At 40.8% G+C, this 23,596-nt stretch overlaps 1 protein-coding gene across 1 annotated transcript in view; it reads left to right on the top strand.

The window, feature by feature from the left end:
- The window catches only part of PCDH15 (protocadherin related 15), a 2,681,631-nt gene that overhangs the window by 1,271,601 nt on the left and 1,386,434 nt on the right, over positions 1-23,596 (top strand). The window contains exon 10 of the mRNA XM_069240977.1: positions 5,196-5,308. Coding sequence (XP_069097078.1) covers positions 5,196-5,308 — 113 coding nt within the window. The remainder of the gene's footprint in view (positions 1-5,195; positions 5,309-23,596) is intronic.

Below are 23,596 nucleotides of genomic sequence, written 5' to 3' on the forward strand. Positions count from 1 at the left end.
TCTCCCTTCCATGTTTTACAGGTGGACTGGCCCCCTATACCATTGGGGAAGTGGCTCTATTCGAGGACCCAGACATATCCAGTTTTGTGAAAATGTCTGGCCTGTGTTGCGATGCAGCTGTTGTGAGATTGATTATTGTGTGTTGGGCTTATTGCAAGATATGATGAGTGGCACGTGATCTTCTGATGTGTGACTTGACTGGAGGTTGTCATAGTGTTCCATGAAAGGGCTAGACATTCACTGGCAGAGAGTCATATCTTGGGATTCTAGTGCTGCGCAATAGGCAGGGGCAGGTGAACAAGGTGATTTGTAGACGCATGTAGGCCCACATTTGATTTGGAGGTGGTCCAGTGTCAGAATTTTGTCAGCAACTCATACCCCAATTTAAACAAGACAGTGATGCATTAGTTTTGCACACAAACTTGTGCATCCCTGTAATGTAATAAACATGGAGGACTGCATCTAGCTCCACATGTTGTACTCCATTTGCATGGCACTTACGTGGTATGTTATAGACGTGCATGCAGGTCAAGGACAGATGTGTGCTTGCATCAATGTGGGTGATTTAGGAAATGTGTCATTGAGATTTGATATTGATGGTTGTCCACAAATGGAAATATGAATGTAAATGTGATTGTCCAGTGGCTGACTCACTCCTTGTTGGCAGGCCTCCTTACATGTGTTCCACTCACTAAATCCATGTACAGCTAGACAAAGCTTCATGGTTGTCCTTGACGGTTGAAAATATGTATTGCATGCCCATCCCCCCTGAGGTAGAGGGATAGAATGATGGCAAGGCGCTATCGTCGGGAGAGAGCCACTGGAGCATTGTGGGCTTATAGCAAAGGGGGCCCAGCATTGGCCACAACAGGTGCTGCCACCACCGCAACTGCAGTTATTGGCACAGTGGGCACCGGTATCTCTGCCACACCTACTGCACCCTCAACATCTGTAGCACAAGCCACAACACCTGCTGCACCATCTATACCACCACCCCAACCACAACACTTGCACCTGCAGTTGCTACGACCTCAGCCACACAAACCACCACAGCAGCTGGTATGGACATGACCGCATTCAGGCAGCTTCAGCGGGACATGCGTAAGGTCCTAAAGAGAATGGACAGTCTCCAGCCTGACGTAGCTCGCAATAACCGGAAACTGAAATCGATTAAAACAACTCTGAGGAGGGCAAACCTCTAAGTCCAGTTTTGCCTCACCCCTAATTCTGTCCCCTCCCTCCTCTTTCCTAATACTGTTTTTTAGTGGGTTTAGGAGGTCTAGTCATAGGTTAGAGTAGGCTATTAGTTTAGATAGGATAAGTAGGTTGGGGGTGGGGAAGTTATATTATTACATGTTAGTTTGTGGGCGGGTGGGTGGTCGTCGGTTGATGGTGGGGTTTTTGTATATTCTTAAAAAATAAATATATATATATTAAAAAATGAAAACAAATATATATTTGTTTAGTATTAGTTAGTATCTGTTTAGGTTAGTATATGTTGTCCAACATGTGTCTTGTCATATAAGGGGGAGGTGGGGGATTGGTGTTTAGTTATATGTGGCAAGTTTAGCATAGGGTAGTTAGGGCCAGTTGTGGGTAAGGTATATGGTATTGCTATCTGGCATGGGCTGGTGCTACCGGGTACTCCTATGGGTGAAGGGGATCTGTTCCACGTCTTCATCCTCTGATGTGTGTGTTGTCTCCTCTTCCCTTGGTGGTGGTGGTGGTGGGTGTGAGGGGGCAACACAGCTATTGTAACAGAGGCACGGGGTAGACCCTGGAATGGGCAGCATGGGTATGAGATTACTGCTGTGTACTTCATAATGTAAGTGACAGTGCCTGATGTTTAATGAGCCTATGGACATGAGCATTTGACGGGAGTTACACTTGGATAGGAATTAAAGGAGATTGATGAGGTAGTCATCCAGAACCCTCATTTTGAGTGTGTTTGTGCCATGGGCACCTATCTGCCATTTCCTAATTGACCAGCACACACAGCACAGGTAGTAGTGTCAAATGTTGTCAATGGTAAATGCCGCTTGAGGCAATGGCCTGAGACTGGGCATTGTCCCCTATTTCACATTTTGACAATACCAGCTATCCTGTGACAGCCGCCCGGTTTTACATTCTACCCTACCCTCCTGGACTGCCTTTGCCTTTCCTGCAGCCTTGGAATGGCGGTGTACTCCCATGCAAAGGTTATTGGTGTTGTGTTGTGCTGTGCCTCTGGATGCCCCTGCACACCCCATGCACCAGTGCTGGGCCCCTTTGCCATTTCCTCTGTCTGTTTTCCATGGCTGACATGCATTATGTAGTAGGTATGTACTTCCCCCTTCTCGCACTTGACATTTAGGCATTTTTTCCCCCAGGCAACTTACCCTGCATATGCGTTGCTTCCTGAAAGTCTGCACTGTCCTGTCCTGCAATTCCTGTAACGATCTCCTCCGGGATGACAGCTGCAACCATCTCCTCCATCTCATCCAGGGACTCCTGCGTTGCTGGACTCCCACCTCCAGTCTGCAGTGCTGCCTTCCTTGCCATTTTCTCCTTTGTCCTGCTCTTGCAGTCATGCCAGCATTTCTTACACTCAGTGATAGTTCTCCTGACCTCTGCCACACTGTTTATCTCGGCCACAATTTGTAGCCAAATTGCCTCTCTCCTCCCAATTGGCAATTTAGAGGTGATGAAGAGTTGATGCTGGTGCTCTGTCACCTCTCTGACCAGTATTTCATGCTCCTCTGTGCTGAAATGACACTTCCTTTTCTTCTTGTCTCTCCCCTAGGTCTTGTCTGTGTCCTCCTGGCTGGTTCCTGGTAGATTGAGGTCTCCCTGGGGTCTCTCCTGGCTTCCGGGATCCATTTTGGGGCTCCTTAGCACTGTTTGCTGTGTTTGTGTCACTTTTTAATACTATTGCGGGGAAAAATGTCACATATCCGGTTTGCAACTTTTTCTGTTAGCAAACCAGATTAGAGTAATTTTTCCTGCGTTAACGTCATTTTGCTTTACATGTGGCGCAACGGTTAGCGTAAAAAAAATGACTTTAACCAGTTCTTAGCGCCATCGTGCGTCAAAGTATAAATTTGACGCACAGGTGCTGCTAAAAATGGCGTTAGCCACGTTACATTTTTTGACTCAAAACTGAGTTAGCTCAGTTTTATGACAAAAAGTATAAATATGGCCCCAAGTGTCACTCCGCTATCTGGTCGTGCAAGACCTGGAGAAAGTCACAAGTTCAGGCTGACCGAGATGGAGCATGGGTCCGATACACGGACCAGGTTACTCCAGATGAAAGAGTTACCTTCTGACTCCACCACGAATGTCTCATAAATCAACTCCACACCGATAGATACTAGAGCAGCTGCATGTGGAGATGTCATTTAAAGGCACACAAGAACTTCTAGACCACCATATTTTTCTGTATTTGTGCATCATATTTGTAATTTTTGAACATTCTCAAAGAAGTATCTTGGAAAGTAAGGGGGTGTAATGCATTGCAAAAGCAGGGTAAATTAGGTGAACACCTACAAAACTGTAACTTTGTGGCTATGTTCAAAATTACTTTCCAACACTCATGCAAACTCACAATTTGCGACCTGAGTAAACCAGGCTTATGTAGTGCAGAATATCTTTGAAGATGTACCAAATACATTTCCTATTATAGTTTGCCTGTAATATGGAGCCTTTTTTAAAAAAAATATTTCCATGGGAAAAAAGAGGGGAAGCAAGTTGGACAGAAATGTCTTATGTTCACCCATGTGGGTTCTCCACGCAGGAACGTTTAGGGCACATTGGAGCAAATTTTAAGTCTAGTATGAAGACGATGTTCTTCACTGACTAAATGTACATTTTGTAGGTCTTTGAGTTTATCCTCGTGTGTACAGATACATTTAATATTTTGTTAAATTTGGCAAAATATATATATATATATAAATAAGGTGTAGTGGTTGTCATGTTTTTCAGCACCTTCACTTTTCTTTCTTGTAGGATGATACATACTATGATCTGGCTTGGCAAATAGATTGGTGCGGAAGCTGATTTTGAATAGTCTCACTGGTGTGCTTGTGGATGTGGGAGTGTGTGTGTAGATACACTATTGTGTTCCTGAATTCATATGTATGTGTCTGCTTCTGTCATTTAATGGGTTAGAATGTTTGTATTTCTCAATGTAGAGGAAACTCATCATGATAGTGTGGTGATCTAGGGCCAGATGTAGCAAAGGTTTTTACCCATTCTGTGTCTATGGGAAAAAGTGTTTGTACATATGGCCCCTAGTGTGTAATTGAATTTTGTATCCATCACACTCCTAAGTGCTGTGTCACCTAACATTATAACCACACCTTGGTGGTTCTCACGCGTGACATGGAAACTCTTTCTACATAGGATCAAAACTAAGATAACATCCTTCTAACCACACACCATACAATATGTAGCATGCTATCCATGTAGGCGAATGTTTCAGGGCCCCACATCAGAATAGCACATGTTATATAAATGTTGCAATGCAATACAATTGATATTGTATTGAAAGGATTCCTAAAATCTACATGCAACATTCTACATAGTTTGTGTATGCCAAGTATCACATGTGGGAAAAAATTACAGAAACAGATTGTCCCGTTTGTTGTTTGACCAGTTTTATACTGCTTTCTGTGCACAAAAAAAACAGTTTTCCCAAGAGCATTTCATTGCTTTCTTGTACAAATGTATGTTCTTTAATGCACTTTCATTGGGTGCAGAACCTTACTTCAATGTTGTGAAATTATCATTTTCCAACAGCGCTCCCTTAAAGGAGGTTTTAAATTGTCGGTGAATTCACATTAGAATTGGCTCATTCCTGCTTCTGGGTCTTTCCTTGAAGTATTAAACCAATGTCATGAACATGGCCCTTGATTATATCAGGACAGCATCCATGTTTGCTAAATCAAGGTTTGATCACCCGATTTCATACATTTTAGAATGTGTTTAATTTGAAATTCACAAAAAATGCCACTTTTTATATGAAACCAATCCTAACTTTTTTCTACTTGTGAGTTTAATAATGAACATAAAATCATCTAGAGGTATAGAAATTCATAGACATGTCACGAAATGTAGCTCTATTCAGCATTTTGGACAAAGCATGTAAAATATCCATTATTCAGCTAAGACTTTGTACAGCTTCATCTCAATTATGTTTTTCGTTTTTATATTCACAGGAATTCCCGAGGATTACAATGACTATTTCCGGATGAATCAGACCACCGCTGTAGTCACTCTTCTAAAACCAATCAGCAGAGATTTGCATCAGAAATTCGATTTGGTTATTAAGGTTAGTTGAAATATGTTTACATTTCTGTCTTATTATCAAGCTATGTTTTATACTATTTCCCAAAAAAGATTGTCCGTTTATGTTTGTGTCCAGATGCACTTGGTGTGGCTTCCATGTACATTTTGCTTCTGACTCCCTGTTTTTGACCCTGTGCTGTAATTCGTTTTTGCTGCTTTTGATGCTCTGGGCAATTTACCACTGCTAACCAGCACTAAAGGATATTGCTAATTGGTTTTCCATGATTTACACATTTGATTTACTGCTAGGTCCCTAGTAAAGTGCACTATGGGTGCCCATGGCCTGTAAATTAAATGCTACTTGTGGGCCTGCAGCACTGATTGTGCCACCCACACGAGTAGCCCTGTAAACATGTCTCAGACCTGCCATTGCAGTGTCTGTGTGTGCAATTTTGCACTGGACCCACTTGCCAAGCCCAAACCGTCCCTTTTACTAAATGTAAGTCACCCCTAATGTAGTAGACCAATGGGCAGGGTGCAGTGTATTTAAAAGATAGAAAATGTACTGGTGTGGAGCTGACACCTGCACCTGAAAGGGCTGTGCCTGTCCTCACACAATGCAGTCTCCAACCCCTGGAATAGGCCTGGGGCCAGGCCTGGGGCGAGGAAGGGTACTGTGAACAACAGAGACTTTCCTTTGAAGTTTGCCTACTTCAAAGGCAGAAATGAGTGTAAGTAGTGAACCCAAACCAAAGGTTTTCAGATTACTTCTGGATCAAGAGGAACTTTTGCCAAGGAGAAGTGCTTGATGTCTGAGGAGGATATGCTACTCTGCCTGTTGCTTTGTTGTGCTGGCCTGCTGCTGCTTCTGCCTGAAGAGGGAAAGGACAGGACTTTGCTTTCTGAAATCCTACTTGTGAAGTTTCTCCAAGGACTTGGACTGAGCTTGCCACCTGTTCTAAAGTCTCATGGACTTCAAAGACTTCATCTGCCAATCTTGACTTGCTAAGTGGTGCCAGATCCGGTCCCTGGGCCCTGAGAAGTGGAAGCTGGTAACTTGCGGGGAAAAATCCATGCATCGCTATGAGTGGCAGGAGAATCAACTCAGCAACTGCACTGCAGCTGAAAAACTGCAGCAGCGCTGGTAAAATAGGTGCATCAGCAGCTTTGCATGGATTCATTGCTGCCGTGTGTCAGGAGTTTCCACCCATCGTCCCTGGGCATCAAAATCTTCAACATCACCGTACAGACTAGAGGCTGCTGTTCTAGAAACCGATGCATCACTTGCCCAGCGGAGAAAGGATCGAATCACAGCCTCACTTGTGAGTAAGAAATCAACTCAACACTTACGTTTCCAATGCACACTCGATCGTGAAGCATTATTTTTCACGCATGCCAGGTACTTTGTGCTAAAACAACACATCCATTCATTTGTATGGATTAAGACTCTTTAAAAAAAAAAAAATCCTACCTTAGCTTATGTTTGTTGGATTTTTGTTGTTTTGGTCTTGTTTGATTTAGATAAATATTGGCTATTTTTCTAAACTGGTGTGGAGTCCTTTTGTGGTGTTTTCACTGTATCACTGTGTGTGTTGGTACAAATACTTTACATATTGCCTCTGAGATGAGCCTGACCACTTGTACGCAGCTACCAAGGGGGTGAGCAGGGGTTATCCTAGGTGTGTATCTCTCTTTCTCTGACTAGAGGGAGGGTCCCTGCTTGGACAGAGTGCAATCTGACTTCCAACCTGAGACCCAATTTTGAATAGATAGAAAGACAGATTGATGAATGGTCAGTATAGTGACAATATCTATCTACCTATCTATCAATCTATCTATCTATCTATCTATCTATCTATCTATCTATCTATCTATCTATCTATCTATCTATCTATCTATCTATCTATCTATCATGATTAATAGGAAGATTAGCTGATTGATAAGTAGATACATTACATAATATGACAAGTTGACAAAAGCAAGGGCAGATGGCTGGATAGATAATTGTTAAGGATGGAAGGATGGATGAATGGATGAATGGAGTCCTACACTATTTCAAAACTTGAGCCATGGATCACTAAATTGACAAGTAAATATACAAATAGGCAGGCAGACAAAAAAAGCAATTGAATGGACAGATCAAAAAGTAGACAGGTAGATGAAAGGAGAGATAGCGATATTGAAGTATAGACTAAACAATAAATGTAACAGTATGAAAAAGAACTATTGATTGAGGGAGTGGAAGCCCTACTCAAGCAACAACCACAATCCTTGTCAGGGGTAACCACAAAAAGTCACTAAATGAACCTGTATGTAACTCTCTGGTAGCATGTCACAAAAGCAATCAGGCTGAATTAAGAGCCAAAGCATTTTTGTAGCACATAAACACTATTAAAGTGAAAACAAAGCACAAGAAAAATCTAATTTAGAAAACAGAGTGTGTTTTAATAAATAAACTGATACCAGAATGACTAAAATCCAATCAATAAAACTGGAGATATTCAAATCTAAAGTTTTACATATATATAGCACTTAGAAGCACAAAGCGCCACTCGCTGTACTGTGGGCATGCATCACAAATTCAGGCTGACAACAATAAAGCGTGGGCAGTATACAAAGACCAGGTTAGTCTCACTGAAAACGTTATCTTCTCAAATTCTGGTGTGATAAGTTCTTTTTGTGGTGGAGTAGGGCATGAGGAGCAGGAACAGTGCAATGGGTGGTTGTTGCTGTACACAAAGGTCAGGTCTGGTATCATGGATGGTTGCTGCTGTTGTGCACACATCTATTCAGGTGTGGCAGATAGTTATTGCTGGAGCATCGCATTGGCAGTCACCATAGGCTGTCATTGATGTAGCATTAAATGAGGATCTTGTGTTGCTGGTTATCGTTCCCGGTGGATGCAGGATGAAGAGTCAGGTTCACTGTAACTTCGCATTGGTGGTCATCATGGGCAGCAGAGTCTTGCCATAAGGGGGCCCGGTTGTGGACTCCTCTTGGAGGAGTTTAATTGCTGTTAGCCCAGGATCCAGGACCCTTATTAGGCACCTCTTCGGGATCAGGAGCTCACTCTGGCAAAGGCCAACAGGGCTAAGGCTGATCAGTTGCAGGTCCAGGCTAGTTCAGTTCAGTAGATCAGCCTGGCAGTTGCAGGAAGGCATATGGAGTTTTTTGTGTCCCTATAGCTCAGACAAATGGTCAGCCAACTAATCATTAAGGTCAACTCAGGTTAGCCTTGAACAAAGAGAGCAAGTCTGGTCTTCTTTCTCAGAGAGAAGGGCAGTCCCCAAGGAGCAGGGCAGTCCTCTGATGGCAAAGCTGTCTTTCTTCTCTAGTGTCCGCAGGTACAGGAGGTACTGATGAATGCCAGCCTTTGAAGTGGATAGATTCCTCATACCCCACCACCCAATCTGGTTCTTGAATGTTCTTCCCTTCTCCTATCACGGCAAAATGAAGCCTGGGGTGACAAGAGACAGGGCATGCCTGGGATTAGATTCCTTTGTGTGTGTTTGTATGTGAGAGGGGGAGTGCTTTACAATGCAGGTAGGACTGGGTGTTGCTCCTCCAAGTCATCCTGATAGTATGACCAATTCTGTCCACTCCTAAGCCCCCTTTGTGTCACTGTCTGGAAGGAATACACAAACCCCAACAAGAGAGCCATTCACTGTCATGTGACCCAGGACACTGACAGAAGGCATGTATGGTTAAGACAAGAAAATGCCAACTTTCTTGAAGTTAAACTTTCCAGAATTGTGACTTAAAATCTGACTTTAACAATAAAGAGGATTTTAAATTACAATTCATTTTAGTATAAGTAGCATATCTGTACCTGTTTCCAATCCAAAGTTAGACCCTTTTAAATGTTATGAGGTAACCCTAGACCTTTTGACAGTGAAAAATGACTTTATTCTTTTTTTTATTGCCTGTACATGTAACATTCAAGTACACTCATTTTTAAATACAATATACCCTGCCTTATGATCCTTTAGGGCCCACCTTAGGGTGATTTATATGTATTGAAAAGGAAGGGTTAGGCTTGGCAAAAGGTTTATTTGGTCATACGTGTATTAAAATGTTATTTTAGTGGGTGGAACAATGAGTGCTGTAGTCCCACTAGTAGCATTTAATTTATGGGCCCTGGGTAGATGTAGTGCTGTTTACTTGGAACTCACAAGAAAGTTAAGTATGCCAGTTAGATGTAAGCCACTTTTACCATGCTTAAAGGAGACAGCACAAACACTTTAGCACTGGTTAGTAGTGGTAAAGTGTACACAGTACTAGTTTCAACAAAAATGAATCCAGCAAACAAGAGGAGTGAAGGAAGATGATTTGGGAGTATACCAGACAAAGGATGTCAGGTTTAACAGATACATTAAAGACATTAGAAATGTTGAGTGACTATTCATACTGGCACTTAACAACAGCAATAAATATATAAATGATTAATATTGCCTATTTTCGTAGCAGTACAAATATGAGAATAACTGGAAACAGAAAATAGCCAATCCTAGGATCATTTACTCACTTATTCATCTCATACAAACCCCTACTGAAGGACTCTGTGAACAAGAATCATGACTTGCAAAGGGGTGAAACTACTGCACCTTTTCTACTATGGTCAACAAGTATTTAGATTAAACAATACCAAGCAAACATGGAGAACTATGTCATTGAACAAATGCAGTACTGCTTAAAATGAGACGTTATCATGAAACATATCCATATTTCAAAACGTTCAACAATAGCAGACCTCCTCAGTGTGCTGTTTTGATGTATTTGAAGGGTATGAAGTGTTTGGTTCGTCACAACAAACACATTAAATAGTATTCCTGTGTAAGGGACCATTAGCAAAATTAATGAAATCTACAAATAGAGTTAGCAATACGAATTTTGTGCAGGTGGTTAAAAACAGGTCTCTCAACCCGTTCCATCTATTCTTCCTGCAACCTTTAAATTACAAGCTCTTTTGAAGTCTGTTATGACCTAGAAGGGGAGCCAGAGGGTGAATAATAGCTGGCACGGATCTTATGATAGAATATTCCAGTGTTTCTGTTTCTGTTTCTCCTTGTTTCATTTAAACGATTTAATTCTTAAGGAGCAGGCTCTTCCAATAATTGCCTTATACTGTGGACTATAACGGTAAGAAAATGCCGTTTCGTGTCATACAAACTCTCATGTGGTGATGGGCTGACAGTATTATTCCCTGTATCAATCTGTTAGGCATAATTTCAAAATGAATTTTAGGAGCTCCACTAAAGACAATGGAGAGAGGGAGGGAGAATATATATCGTTATATGGCTTTCTCTTTCTGTCCATGATGGTTTAATTTAGAACACTCGTCTTATTCGGTGTCATTTTATAATGGCATTATAACCCTTTTGTATAGGGCATTACATGTTTTTGAATCTCTCTTGTATAGATCTTCATCTACAATTCGAGCCTGTAACATAGAGAGAGGACATATACATGACAACATAGCATTTGACTGTGGTTTATACTTCTGAAATGTAACTTGAACTACATCGAACTGCCATTCAGAACTTGTATTTTCCAGCTATATTGTTTTTTGGTTAAGGTTTTGGGCACTGGAATTATCGTAAATCTATTCCAGTCATAGGTGAGACTGACTGAAAACGTCCTAAATTGTTTTTGTTAGCAAAATTAAACTAATTGGCATAACTTCCTTTTGGAATTTCCCAGAGACAGTGGTAAGGTTGTGTGTCCAATTTTCATTTGATGATAATTTACCGAAATTGTAATGAACATCTTACTTTGGTTCCTAGCGTAGCATGAGAATGTAACTACATTTTAAGAAAATTCAATTAGATTTCGCATTTTCCCTCAGGAAACTGAAGAGGCATTTGAAGGAGGTGCCTTTGTAGCGCTATTTTAAACATATATTGTTCTTTTGTCTCTCGTTTGAATTGACAGGTCAGAAGCATCTATCTGACACTGCCTATGTTTCAGGGTTGTATGTCAGAAAACCGACCACAAAAATATTGTAGCCAGAATATATACCGCTAAAGCATTGTTAAGGTAAGTATTTATAGGTAAATATAGATTTACTACACTTTTCTCTAAATCTATATGCCTTGACAATATATATAGATTATCAAAATACATATGTGGAATTAAGTGTAGTAAATCCATACTTAACTTGATATACTTACTTTCACTTTATTTTACTAGTCGATATTAAGGCTGCAGTTTTTTTAATAAGGCAATAGTTAAACCTTGATCTGCTAATGTTAATAATGTTTTGGAAAAGGGTAAGATTTATCAAAAGTATTAAATATTGCTATACTGAGCTCTGCCATACACTGCTTTGTAAAGAAAATGTAACATACTGATTACACCTTGTAAGAAGGTTTAGAATTTATCAGGCCTTGTTTTCCTCTTGCTTGTTAATAAAACTGTTCTGAGAGACTAAGCAGCAATAGCATAACAATTCAAGGGTATTTATAGAATTAAGATTATTCTTAAGAAAATGTATTTGCTGGAAATTTGAGTATGTATTATATTGGAGGATTTTAATAATTCCCATCAGAAATATATTTTATTTTTAGACATCTCTTTATTTTATAATGTATTGAATTGTATTTACAGATTTATATTTGGCAAATTACCTTTTACTGGATTTTATTATTTATGGATTGATATTGCCTTTCATGTTATGAATGTTCTCAAAATATGCTCTAGAGATTGATTTTCATAAAAATACGTAATATTGTTTCTACCATTGACCACAATTCATTTACTAGGGTGAGACCATATATAACAAACTTTCTTTGATATATAAATTTAGACTAATGCTTAATTTAAAAGATTGCTTTTAATGCATTTCTGGATTATTATTTTTTGATTTGGATCGTGTCTTATTGATTTTGTTTTTTTTAACAAGGACTTTATTGTGAAATTCGAATGCTAAGTAAAATATTGAGGAGATAGCTGGCATATCTCTGAGAATCTGTGGTCAGGTATCATCGAACTATGTCTCAGGTTTCATGTACCATCACTCCAGAGCTTTGATGCCATGTCCCAGAAAAGAAGTCAAAGTTCTCTCATGGAAAGATCTGAAAGTATCAAAAGTATTGATAATTGTTTCAGTAATCATGAAGATAATTCTTCCTGAAAAATTAAACTATTTTGGAACCTTTTATTCCCAAAAAAATGGCCATAGTGTCGATGCTAACCCTAATCACTGCTTCGTAAATTTAGAGGTACCTCTTACCATTTTATTTAATGAATTGTGAAGAATCCTTGGACTACCCCAAGAAATCTATGACAACTGTAGTTTTCCTGGACGTTCATAGCACGTTCATCAGGTGAAAAACCTTTAAACTCTATAATAATCCCGTTTTTTTTATATTGCACCTGTGCAGAACTATGGCTTAGTTTTCTTTCAGAAAATAAACATATAATAACTCAGAAATTCCCTGAGCTTGCGTATGAGCTGCAGTCAACAAAGCACGGAAAAACCAAGCCTACAATTGCCTCTCTGTGCTTCTAAACTGTGCAGTTTTCATATCATACATCATCTCGTACATTTTGTGAGATAATATACTCCCAGTAGAGGGTGCAATTTCAGAAAATTACAAATACAATCAACCAGTTCTGTACCGTAGAGGCACTCCAATTAGGATCAGAATATGGCCCCATTATGTAAAAGACAGCTTTGTTGTGTAGCATGTCTTTTATGATGAAATATCGAATAAAGACTTCTTTGACTTGACTTGACTTGACAGCTTTGTTTTTCCTTCCAGAAGACAGGTTTGTTCCCAAAAGATAAATCTGATCTATTGCACCCCCAGAAAATAGAAACATGTTTGCACCTCTTTTCTACACTGAATGGGCATTTCAAACTACCACTGGCATAAGAAAATGTGTGCACAGTTTGCCTTTATACTCACTCTTAGAAATGGGGTATTTGTTTGGCAGTCAGGTTACCCCCCTCACTCTCGTCAGAGTAAGTCACACACAATCCAAATTATCCTGTGCCCACCCTCTGGTAGCTTGGCACTGAGCAGTCAGGCTTAACTTAGAAGGCAATGTGTAAAGTATTTGTGCAATAAACCATACAATACCACAATATAACACCACAAAAATACACCACACAGTGTTTAGAAAAATATAGAAATATTTATCTGGATAAATGAAGGTCAAAATGATTAAAGATGTAATAAGCAAATGTAGGGATATCACTGAAAGTGATATCAAGTGTTTTTAGAGTTAAAATATTACTGTAAAGCCAATAAAAAGTGTCTTAAGTTCTCCTAGAAACAACAAATGTCTCTTGCAGGGTAAAGTACCTGGTTTGCGTTGAAAAATCCTTGCAAGGGACCGCAGAGGAAGAGAGGCGTTGAAAACGGTGAGTGTGCATCGGTTTCGCCCCTTCGCGCACGGACTTGTGTCGTTATTTTCCACATGAGGAAGATGTTGCGTCAATTTCTGGCACGCGGACTTGGATCCTCTTCGGGTTGTGGGGTTTTCAGACACCTAGGGACGATACGTGGATTCCTGGGCTTGCAGAGCTACGTCACAGGTGCTGCGTCGATTCTGGTGGGTGATGCGTGGAATTTCCTACCACACTGCAGACGCTGCGTCGATTCCTCTCAGGAAGTCGGGCTACGTCGTTCTGAGTCAGCTTACGTCGATCCAGTAGGGCCGTGCGTCAAAAGTTCCAGTCATGTCCCTGGTGCTGCATCGACCTTCTGTTGCGAAGTCGGGCTGTGTCGTTCCGGACTCGAGATGCAGTGAATTTTTCACAGTGAGCAGGCTGTGCGTCATTCTTTTAATGCAGTGCGTTGAATTTTCACAGCACGGGATTCCAGTTGCAGGAGGGAAGTCTTTTTGGTCCTGAGACTTCAGGGAACAGGAGGCAAGCTCTATCCAAGCCCTTGGAGAGCACTTCTGCAGCAAAACAAGAGAGCAGCAAGACAGCAGGGGAACAGCAAGGCAGCAGTCCTCTTCAGAAAGCAGTGAGGTGAGTACTTTAGGCAGCCAGGCAGTTCTTCTTGTCAGGGTGCAGGTTCTGGTTCAAGTTTCTTCTCCAGGAAGTGTCTGAGTTGGTAGGGCAGAGGCCCTGTTTTTACACCCAAATGTGCCTTTGAAGTGGGGTAGACTTCAAAGAGTGGCTTAGAAGCGCACCAGGTCCCCTTTCAGTTCAATCCTGTGTGCTAGGGTCCCAGTAAGGGGTGTGGTAGTCCTTTGTGTGGGAGCAGGCCCTCCACCCTCCTAGCCCAGGAAGACCCATTCAAGATGCTGATGTATGCAAGTGAAGTTGAGTATCCTGTGTTTGTGGTGTGTCTGTGTGAATGCACAAGGAGCTGTCAACTAAACCCAACCAGATGTGGATTGTAAGGCACAGAAAGATTTAAGTGCAGAGAAATGCCCACTTTCTAAAAGTGGCAGTTCTAAAATAGTAATATTAAATCCATCTTCACCATTCAGCAGGACTTTGTATTACCATTCTGGCCATACTAAATATGACCTTCCTACTCCTTTCAGATCAGCAGCTACCACTCAAACAATGTATGAGGGCAACCCCAATGTTAGCCTTTGAAGGAAGCAGGCCTCACAGTAGTGTAAAAACAAATTTCAGAGTTTTACACTACCAGGACATGTAAACTACAAAGGTACATGTCCTGCCTTTTACCTACACAGCACCTTGCCCTAGGGATTACCTAGGGTACACCTTAGGGGTGGCTTATATGTAGAAATAGTGGGGGTTTAGGCTTGGCAAGTACTTTTAAATGCCAAGTTGAATTGGCAGTGAAACTGCACACCCAGGCCTTGCAATGGCAGGCCTGAGACAAGGTTAAGGGGCTACTGAAGTGGGTGGCACAATCAGTGCTGCAGGCCCACTAGTAGCTTTTAATCTACAGGCCCTGGGCACATATATTGCACTCTACTAGGGACCTATAAGCAAATTAAATAGCCCAATTGGGTGTGATCCAATGTTACCATGTTTAAAGGAGCGAACATATGCACTTTAGCACTGGTTAACAGTGGTAAAGTGTGCAGAGTCTAAAAGCCAGTAAAAACAGTATCTCAAAAGTGGAGGCAGGCAGGCAAAAAGTGGGGGTGACCACCTTAAGGCTGTCAGGTCTAACACCCATTTAACAAAAAGTGTTAATGAGATGGCAAATAAAACAACAATGAAAATTAATGATTACACTCCAGATATATACAACAGAAAGTTGGCATAATTAAAAATGGAACTCATAGCCATTGTACAAAATAAGTGAGATAAAGTGTAAACAAAAAGGAACGCCATTTTAAAAACAAAAGCAAAGTTGGCATAAAATAGTAATCCAATAATCAGATTATTTAAAACTCTTTCACTCGAAATTTCAACATTTTTCTCCCAAAGTCAAAATGATTGGGTGTTCCTTAAAATGGTTTATCTTAAAGATGCTGAAGCCACGAGTTGAAAGTTCAAGGTTGGTAGAACTTAATGATCCCATTGAAAAATGTCTGGACCATCCTAACTTAAACGATCTACTTGGACCAAAAGAAACACAAGGTAAAATAGAAAAACAGTCCAGCACCATAAGGCACAACTGCTCGACCTGCAGATACCCACAAGTCTGTGAAATAATGAATCTATCATGCAAAACCTAGTCAAAAGATACCGAAACACTGAGAACGAGTCATACCTAACTGTCCGAGACCATCTTATTCATTGTTAGTTATGCTTGCTGGGATTTACTGATCCACTGTCCTGGTGCCACGTGGCCCATTTTCAAGACAGATACATCACTTACCAATTATGATAAATGTTCGTGAAAATTTATGTATAAAAATCAGAAGACTCACACGATGATGTACCAGCACTCCTAAGAAAGTCATGATAGGAACTTGTCTTGGCATGAATTACATAATTCCATATAGGTCCTTTTCCTATGTCCTGCCTTAAATAACACACTTTACACTTTGTTAGCCAGAAAATTATTCTCAGCAGTCGGAGCCAATGACTGTGCTATTTATGTTATGTTACCTAATGCAGTTTTACTGAAGTAAACTAATATTACAGGATGCCTTGTGCTGAGGTAGCTTGAAGATTTAACCTAACACAATGGCTACCCTATGCGCCCACTGGGACCAGGACCAACAGCTAATAAACAGACAAATGCCCCTGGGATCTAATGAAAACAATGGACAGAATTAAGAGGCTTTGTGGTTTTATTTCCGGTTTGGTCTCCAGTGTCCTACAAACATTCGCTGTCTGAAAAAAGGTGCTATTTATTAATTATTGGTTCCCTCTAACTCCCAAAGGGGGTTCCCACCTTGAATGTGTCCTGCTGGACTTTTTTATTAGCAGTAGCTTGCGGAATCACAGGATCAGTCATTAGCGAGTACTCATTCATGGCAAGGACATGAAACTTTCATCATTTGAGGCGAATGAAAAGCAAGATTCCTGATCCAGCACCATGCCAGGATGTGTCAAATCAGAGAACAGCTTAATACATTACTTCATCATAGTGTGCCCCCTAAATATTGACACCAGCTTATTGATGGCATATAATATTCAGGACAACATATTGAAAATAAAATATCAGCAGGTGAAGAAAATTAGATTTTCGATAACTAACTCCACATATGCGTACTTTGATATATATATATATATATATATATATATATATATATATATATATATATATATATATATGATACATGGATGTACAGTTAGAAACAGTAAATATATAGTTTCGTATATGTACATATGCACTTACCTTGCAATATTGTGAATCTCTGATCTCGAAATTCTCTTTCCTCGATATTCTTTTACCACTATATTCTGGGACTTAATATTCAGTAGTACTATCTTCTATCACATTAAGCAAAGAGGAGAACCTATTGGGCTGGTCAGAGCTCTAACTCTTTGGCAAGTGTACATCCCTGGTAATATATCTCAGTACAACAAAGAGTGCACCCACTCCAGAAGCATCACTTTGCTTATATTGGAATGTTGTAATGAGAGTACAGCCATATCCTGCACTTCTCTATCATATTGTGTGGTGTAGCTGAACCACTGAATAAAGCACAGAGTAGCACTTACTCCGACAAAGGAAGATGATGTCAACGTTTCTCTGCTCATAGACAACAGCCCAATTGTAAATATTGCATCTGTTTTAGAATAGATTTTTGAATGAAGTACTATACCTTTTTCATCATGTAATTATTATGCAAAATTTCGCAACTTGTGGAGACTGAATCAACATGAATTAATTGGGCTTTTTATTATAATTATTACTGATCCATTTCAAGAAAGGTGTTAAGCACTTCCCAGCAGGAGTTCTGCGAATCAGAGGTCAAGTCTCTTCTTTGCAAATCAGAAAATCACTTCACTGATACAATTAGAATAATTAATTAGAATATTACCCATTCCAACATGCAACCTTTCTGAGCTAATTATGCAATTTCAAACAGCATGACATTTAATTAAAACCAGAAAGTTAACAAAGGTTACGATTGTGATGATTTCTACAAACCCATATTTGATTGTACTGAAATTCAGAAGTGGTTTTGAAATATTGCTGCCTTTTTAATAGTGCATTAAGATTAAAAAACCTCAACTAATGATTAAATGTAACTAAGGCACAAAGCCTATAATATTGGTGTCATGATAGGTTTTACAATTGAAAAATGAAAAGTTAAAGTAAATAACTTTTGTATATGTGCAGCCCATTTTATCCAATTAAACCTTTCTCCCACACTCCCATCAATTGGATTGCAGTTTTATTGGATTGCCACATTCTCAAATAATCACTCATAGCCCCAACTAACCTGAGCCAATGAGATTAGTCCTGGCAACATATCTAGATGTTCAAATAGAGAAAGGAAGGGCTATGGGAACTCTTTGTAATGCCACTGAACATGTGGCTGCTTCTCTGTGAGACTCCAGCGACAAAGGGGAGAATGCAGACTTTTTGGCAGATGATGCAAAAATTGCAGATGTTTCTGGAGGGTTAAGTGCTCCCTGCACAATCGTCACCCTCTCGAGTCCGCCATCAGGCACCTTTCTGCTCAGCCTCTCAGCATCATAGGCCGGTGGCACACCGATCCTCCTGTCTCCCCCTACGGATTCTGATGTCAGAGATGGGGTTTGCTGATCGTGCCTCGATCCAGTGGGAGCCTTTAGTATGTGGCATGAGGTATAGTTACATCCTTTTTGCTTAGCTTTATTATTATCTTATGTAGTTTTTATATCTTAATTTCGCTGTACGTATGTGAGACTTCTGTTTTGGATATCTGGCTGCTTCAGATACTTTTTAAAGCACAGCCAGGACTCCTGCTAATTTTCCCACCTGCTTTCTCCCTGCTAGCACAGGTGTTTTAATAAAAATTACTAATGAGTGTTCTTGTGCTATGAGTAATAGATTTGTGTAGAAAATGTAATAACATAGAAAAATAATGCACATATTTGAAAATGTGATCACGATGAGTGGCCGCCAATGTTCATGAAGTATACTTATTAATGGTTTATTAATATGAAATGTTGAGTATATGTTAGATTAATGTAGTAAAATGTCTTATTAAGGGTTATGCATTATGTATTAGCTTTATTAATTGTAGGCCTTAACTTAGCAAAGGTCTTGGCCTAGTTGCCCAGCCTCATGTCAAGCTGTATTTCTTAATGTTTAATAAAATGGCTGTTCAGAGAATAAACAGATTTTCCTCTGTACTGTCTGAATGTGCTCGTAGCTAAAAGTGTTTCTCATGAGAACCGATTGCTAGAAGATGCTGTTCTTGCTAAATGTAACATTATGAGTGTAATATGTGTAAGACTGACTTTCTCAGGAGGAGAACAATGAAGGCACTGACTGGAGTATAAGCTGCAACAATATTGTTACCTGACAAACCGGATGATGAGGACATTGCAAGAGAAGCCAATCAGCGACATATGAATGGAGTAGTGGTATAATTCATAGATTTGAAGTTTTAGTTTTTTTGGACAAAGTGTGAACATGCGATCCCTTGGGACTTGGGAAGTAGTTTTAAGAAATCTAACTTAGCCGGACTGCACTGAGAAGAAACCAGCATTGCGCATTTGCCTTTTGCCACCGTCATACTTTCTTGAGCGTCTTGACAAGAGATATGCTTAACTTTATTGCTTAAGGACTTTGCGTTTTCTGAACTTTGATGCTGAATACTGATGCTTTGTTGACCAAACTATTGTCTTGCTTGCGAAGACTATCTTAGCTTGCCGATTCAAATTGAGGAGAGGTATATGAATTTCTAAGTGTGACTTGCAATGTAGGTTTGCTTTTTTTTTCTAGGTACCAACCGCACTGTTTTGTAGAGCCATTGCTAGACGTTTCCCAAATTTGTGTTTGCTAAATTGTTTTGCATGAAGCCCAACATGCTGATGTTAATCTGTTGTTAGTTAAGGATTCTCACTAATGGAATTCTGCTACAGGGAATGACGTTTTTTTTTTTTTTTGCTAAATCTAAATGTATGTGATTTCGTTCTTGTTATTGATTTGCACTGTAACCTTAGAGTGTATAATAGTACAAGCTTTGATTAGATTGCGTTTCCTTCAGCACTTTGGACAACCAGTGTTGGTTCTGTATGTGTATCGTTTGATTTTGAGATTAACTTACGTGACCTTAGCATTGTTAATATGGGGAAATAAATGTTTAAACTTTTACTAAAGGTGTGGTTATTCATGAATGAAAGGTCATGGTGTGTGACAATCACTGGTTCCCTTGATTAGTAATGCTATTGATTGTCACTGATCGTTGATGATATTGATTAATTATTGTTCATTGATATTCATGTACTGGAGTTATGGTGGGAACATCTTAATTGCAAGTCAAAAGGTTCATCAACCTATTCGCGTCCCCTTGTAAGTTTACTTATTAAGGTCAGACATGCTAGCAGAGATGGTAGCAGAGATGGATGGTTTGTCTTGTAAGAGCCCATCACAGACGTCTGGTATAGAATAACAGGTATTAACAGAGATAGTAGTAGGATTGATGGTCCCAGAGACAGAAGCAATAAGATATAAAGATTAATGTAGATGGTAGTAGCTTGATGATTTGTTCTTTTGCGAATTCATTATTACTGAGATTTGGATTTTATTTTTAAATGATGCTAATTAGAAAGAAAATTCCCCTAAGTCCAGAAATGACTTTTCCACAATCTTGGAGCCTGCCAATGGTTTTTTAAGGATATTCTCGGTGTTCTAGTGATACTTTGAATGCAGTAGGGTTTTGCACTTGCACAGCTTATACAAATCACAGGTGAATTGTAAGGTTTGTGAGGGTTTGTGGAGTTTGCATACTCCAAATAGGTTGTAGAAGGAGTGTGCGTACTCTGCAGATTGAGAATGGGGAAGTCGTTGAACTTCATATGTGTGTGGCGCTTTGTGCTAAAACATTGTCAACCTGGTTGTTGATGTACGGACCCTGCGTGGTCTAAGACTCCGGAGTAAAATGAAACGTGAATGGGACATTCGGTTTTTTGTTGTAAATTGTCTGGTTTACTAGGTCATTCAGGTGTGGTTGACAAGTCAGAGTGTGAGTCAAAGTGAGTGAAATCATTTTTGACTGAGATCTGGCGAGTCCTATGTGCAGCAGGACAGACCCACTGACCAGCTGAGAGTAAAATTTGTGGTTCAAATTTTCCTTGCAAATCAGGGAATCTGAGAAAGAAGGAGTAGCTGCAAGAGCCGTCAGTGAAAAATCTGTAAAGTTTCTGAAGCGATTGTCTTACCTTTCCTGTAGTAAACATCAGATTTGTTTTTTGATTTTGGGTTTAGTTGCATTAGTTTTGTGTGACATGCAGGATGTGTAAATGTGATGTCATTAGAGCCAAGCTGGGATAGATCAGTTAGTGAGAAGGGTCGCACACGGATTGGCGTCCATCCGTGAGAGGCAATTGGTTGAGAAAGGGGGTGAAGAGAATTCTTGGATTAAAAGTCACTTCCTGATTTGGTTTGGAATAACAAAAAGGTCAAAAAGATGACATTTTTCAAAGCTTTGAAGAGTGCTTTAAGGGGAGATATGTACATTACAACGGGTATAGACAAAGCTACACCCGCAGAAGGTACACCAGCTTACATTGTAATGGAAGAGAAGGGCTTCGCGCCATGTGTTTGGCTAAAGCAATGGTGCAAAGTGACAGCGAAAGATGGGAACTTAGCATTTCCTACTAATGGAGTGTTCAAATTGAGGGTTTTAGACCATTTAAGGATGGTGCTATATGAATCGAAGCCCATTCCGAGACCAGCACAGTTTGAGGCTTTGGCGATTTGGGAGTTAGTAGCCAGACATCAGCAACAACAGAAATTCGAGAGGAGAATGAGAAAGGCAGAAAATAGTTTAACAGAGGCTAGGTAGGATAGTGCTCAGAGAGTTTGGAGGATGGAGACTGCACGGAATTAAGTTGTTTCCAGCGATTACGCAGGACAATGGAAAGGAAGGATGGAAAGCTACTAGAAAGACTAGCAGAGGCCCGTCCGAAAGTAAGGAGGCTAGAAAGTCTTCAACAGTGGAGGAAGAATCAGATGATGAAGAGTTCATTTTACAGTTATTAAGAAATTTCCCACCACCATAAGCAGCACATGAGAGTGATCCGAGCACCAGTGCTGGTCCTGCAGCTCCGACACAGGTTAATGGGATAGTGAGTCCGATGCAGGTTGATACTAGCCTGACACAGAGTTCCATGAGGGGTAGTCATAATGCATCTACTACTCCGGTAGTGCAAAATCAGGTGCAACTGCTATAGGTTGAGAGAATTTACCCTGATGTGCCCATTATGGAAACAACTTCGAACTTAACGGTGCCTACGGAACAGGTTTTCCCGAGACCGATGTTGGTTCAGACAGAACCAACTTCACTTTTACTGCCCCAAGTGCAGCAACAAGTTATGCCGAGATTCACTCCAGTAACAGGACACAATCAGATCGTCAGTGATGAATCAGAACATGGAAGATACTCTCCCACAGAACCTAAGTACCAGACCAACCCCTTATGCTATATCTTTACCCATTACTGTTGCTTCAGCCATACCCCTATTTGCACAAAAGAAACCTAGGGGCATATTTATACTCTGTTTGCGCCGGATTTGCGTCGTTTTTTTTACGCAAATCTGACGCAAAACTAACTCCATATTTATACCTTGGCGTTAGACGCGTCGAGCGCCAAAGATCTTGGAGTTTGCGTAATTTTTTTGCGTGGACACCTACCTTGCGTTAATGATATGCAAGGTAAGCGTTCCCTACCAAAAAATGACTCAGAGGCATGTGCGTCGTATTTATACTCCCGGGCAAAAATGACGCCCTCGTTAGCGTCATTTTTTAACGCCTGCTCAGGGCAGGCGTTAAGGGACCTGTGGGCTCGGAAGGAGCCCGGAGGTGCCCTCCCATGCCCCCAGGGACACCCCCTGTCACCCTTGCCCACCCCAGGAGGACACCCAAGGCTGGAGGGACCCATCCCAGGGACAATAAGGTAAGTTCCGGTAAGTATTTTTTTTTTTTTAAATTGTGGCATAGGGGGGCCTGATTTGTGCCCCCCTACATGCCACTATGCCCAATGACCATGCCCAGGGGACAGAAGTCCCCTGGGCATGGCCATTGGGTAAGGGGGCATGACTCCTGTCTTTGCTAATACAGGAGTCATTTCTATGGGGGTTGGGAGTCGAAAAAAATGGCGCAAATCGGGTTGAGGCGAAAAATTTGCCTCAGCCTGACTTGCCCCATTTTTTGACGCCCAAGCTCCATATCCCCCTACGCCGGCGCTGCCTGGTGTACGTCGTTTTTTTCCACGCACACCAGACAGCGCCGGCGGCTAACGCCGGCTAACGTCATTGATTAAATACGGCGCCCGCATGGCGCTTCAGAATGGCGTTAGCCGGCGCTAATTTTTTTGACGCAAAACTGCGTTAGCGCAGTTTTGCGTCAAAAAGTATAAATATGGCCCCTAGTGTTTGTGAACAGGGTAGCATGACACAGAACGCAATGGGGGAGGACATAGCGAAAACACTTGAGTAGTCTCTCATGTGGGACAGACGTTTGACGGATCAAGATCACTGTTAGACCTTAGTCCATTCGGAGTACTTCCAGATAATATGGTAAGGTTAAACATTAGCCAGAGTTTGAAATTGTTGACACCACAGACCCCTAATGCAGTTGCACAGCAGGTGCCACCGGTCCAAGCCAGTAACATCTTGTTGCAAGGATTGACAGCTCAGCAGTTGACTGAATGGTTAGACAAGCTGAATACCCTGCCGAGTGCATCTAAGGGAGAGGAGTGTTTGAACTATGCTAGGCTAATCTTGGAAGCGGGGGAGCACATTGAAGGAACTATGGGTGTGAATAGGTTA

Source organism: Pleurodeles waltl, chromosome 6, assembly GCF_031143425.1.
Source record: "Pleurodeles waltl isolate 20211129_DDA chromosome 6, aPleWal1.hap1.20221129, whole genome shotgun sequence".
Taxonomy (NCBI): domain Eukaryota; kingdom Metazoa; phylum Chordata; class Amphibia; order Caudata; family Salamandridae; genus Pleurodeles; species Pleurodeles waltl.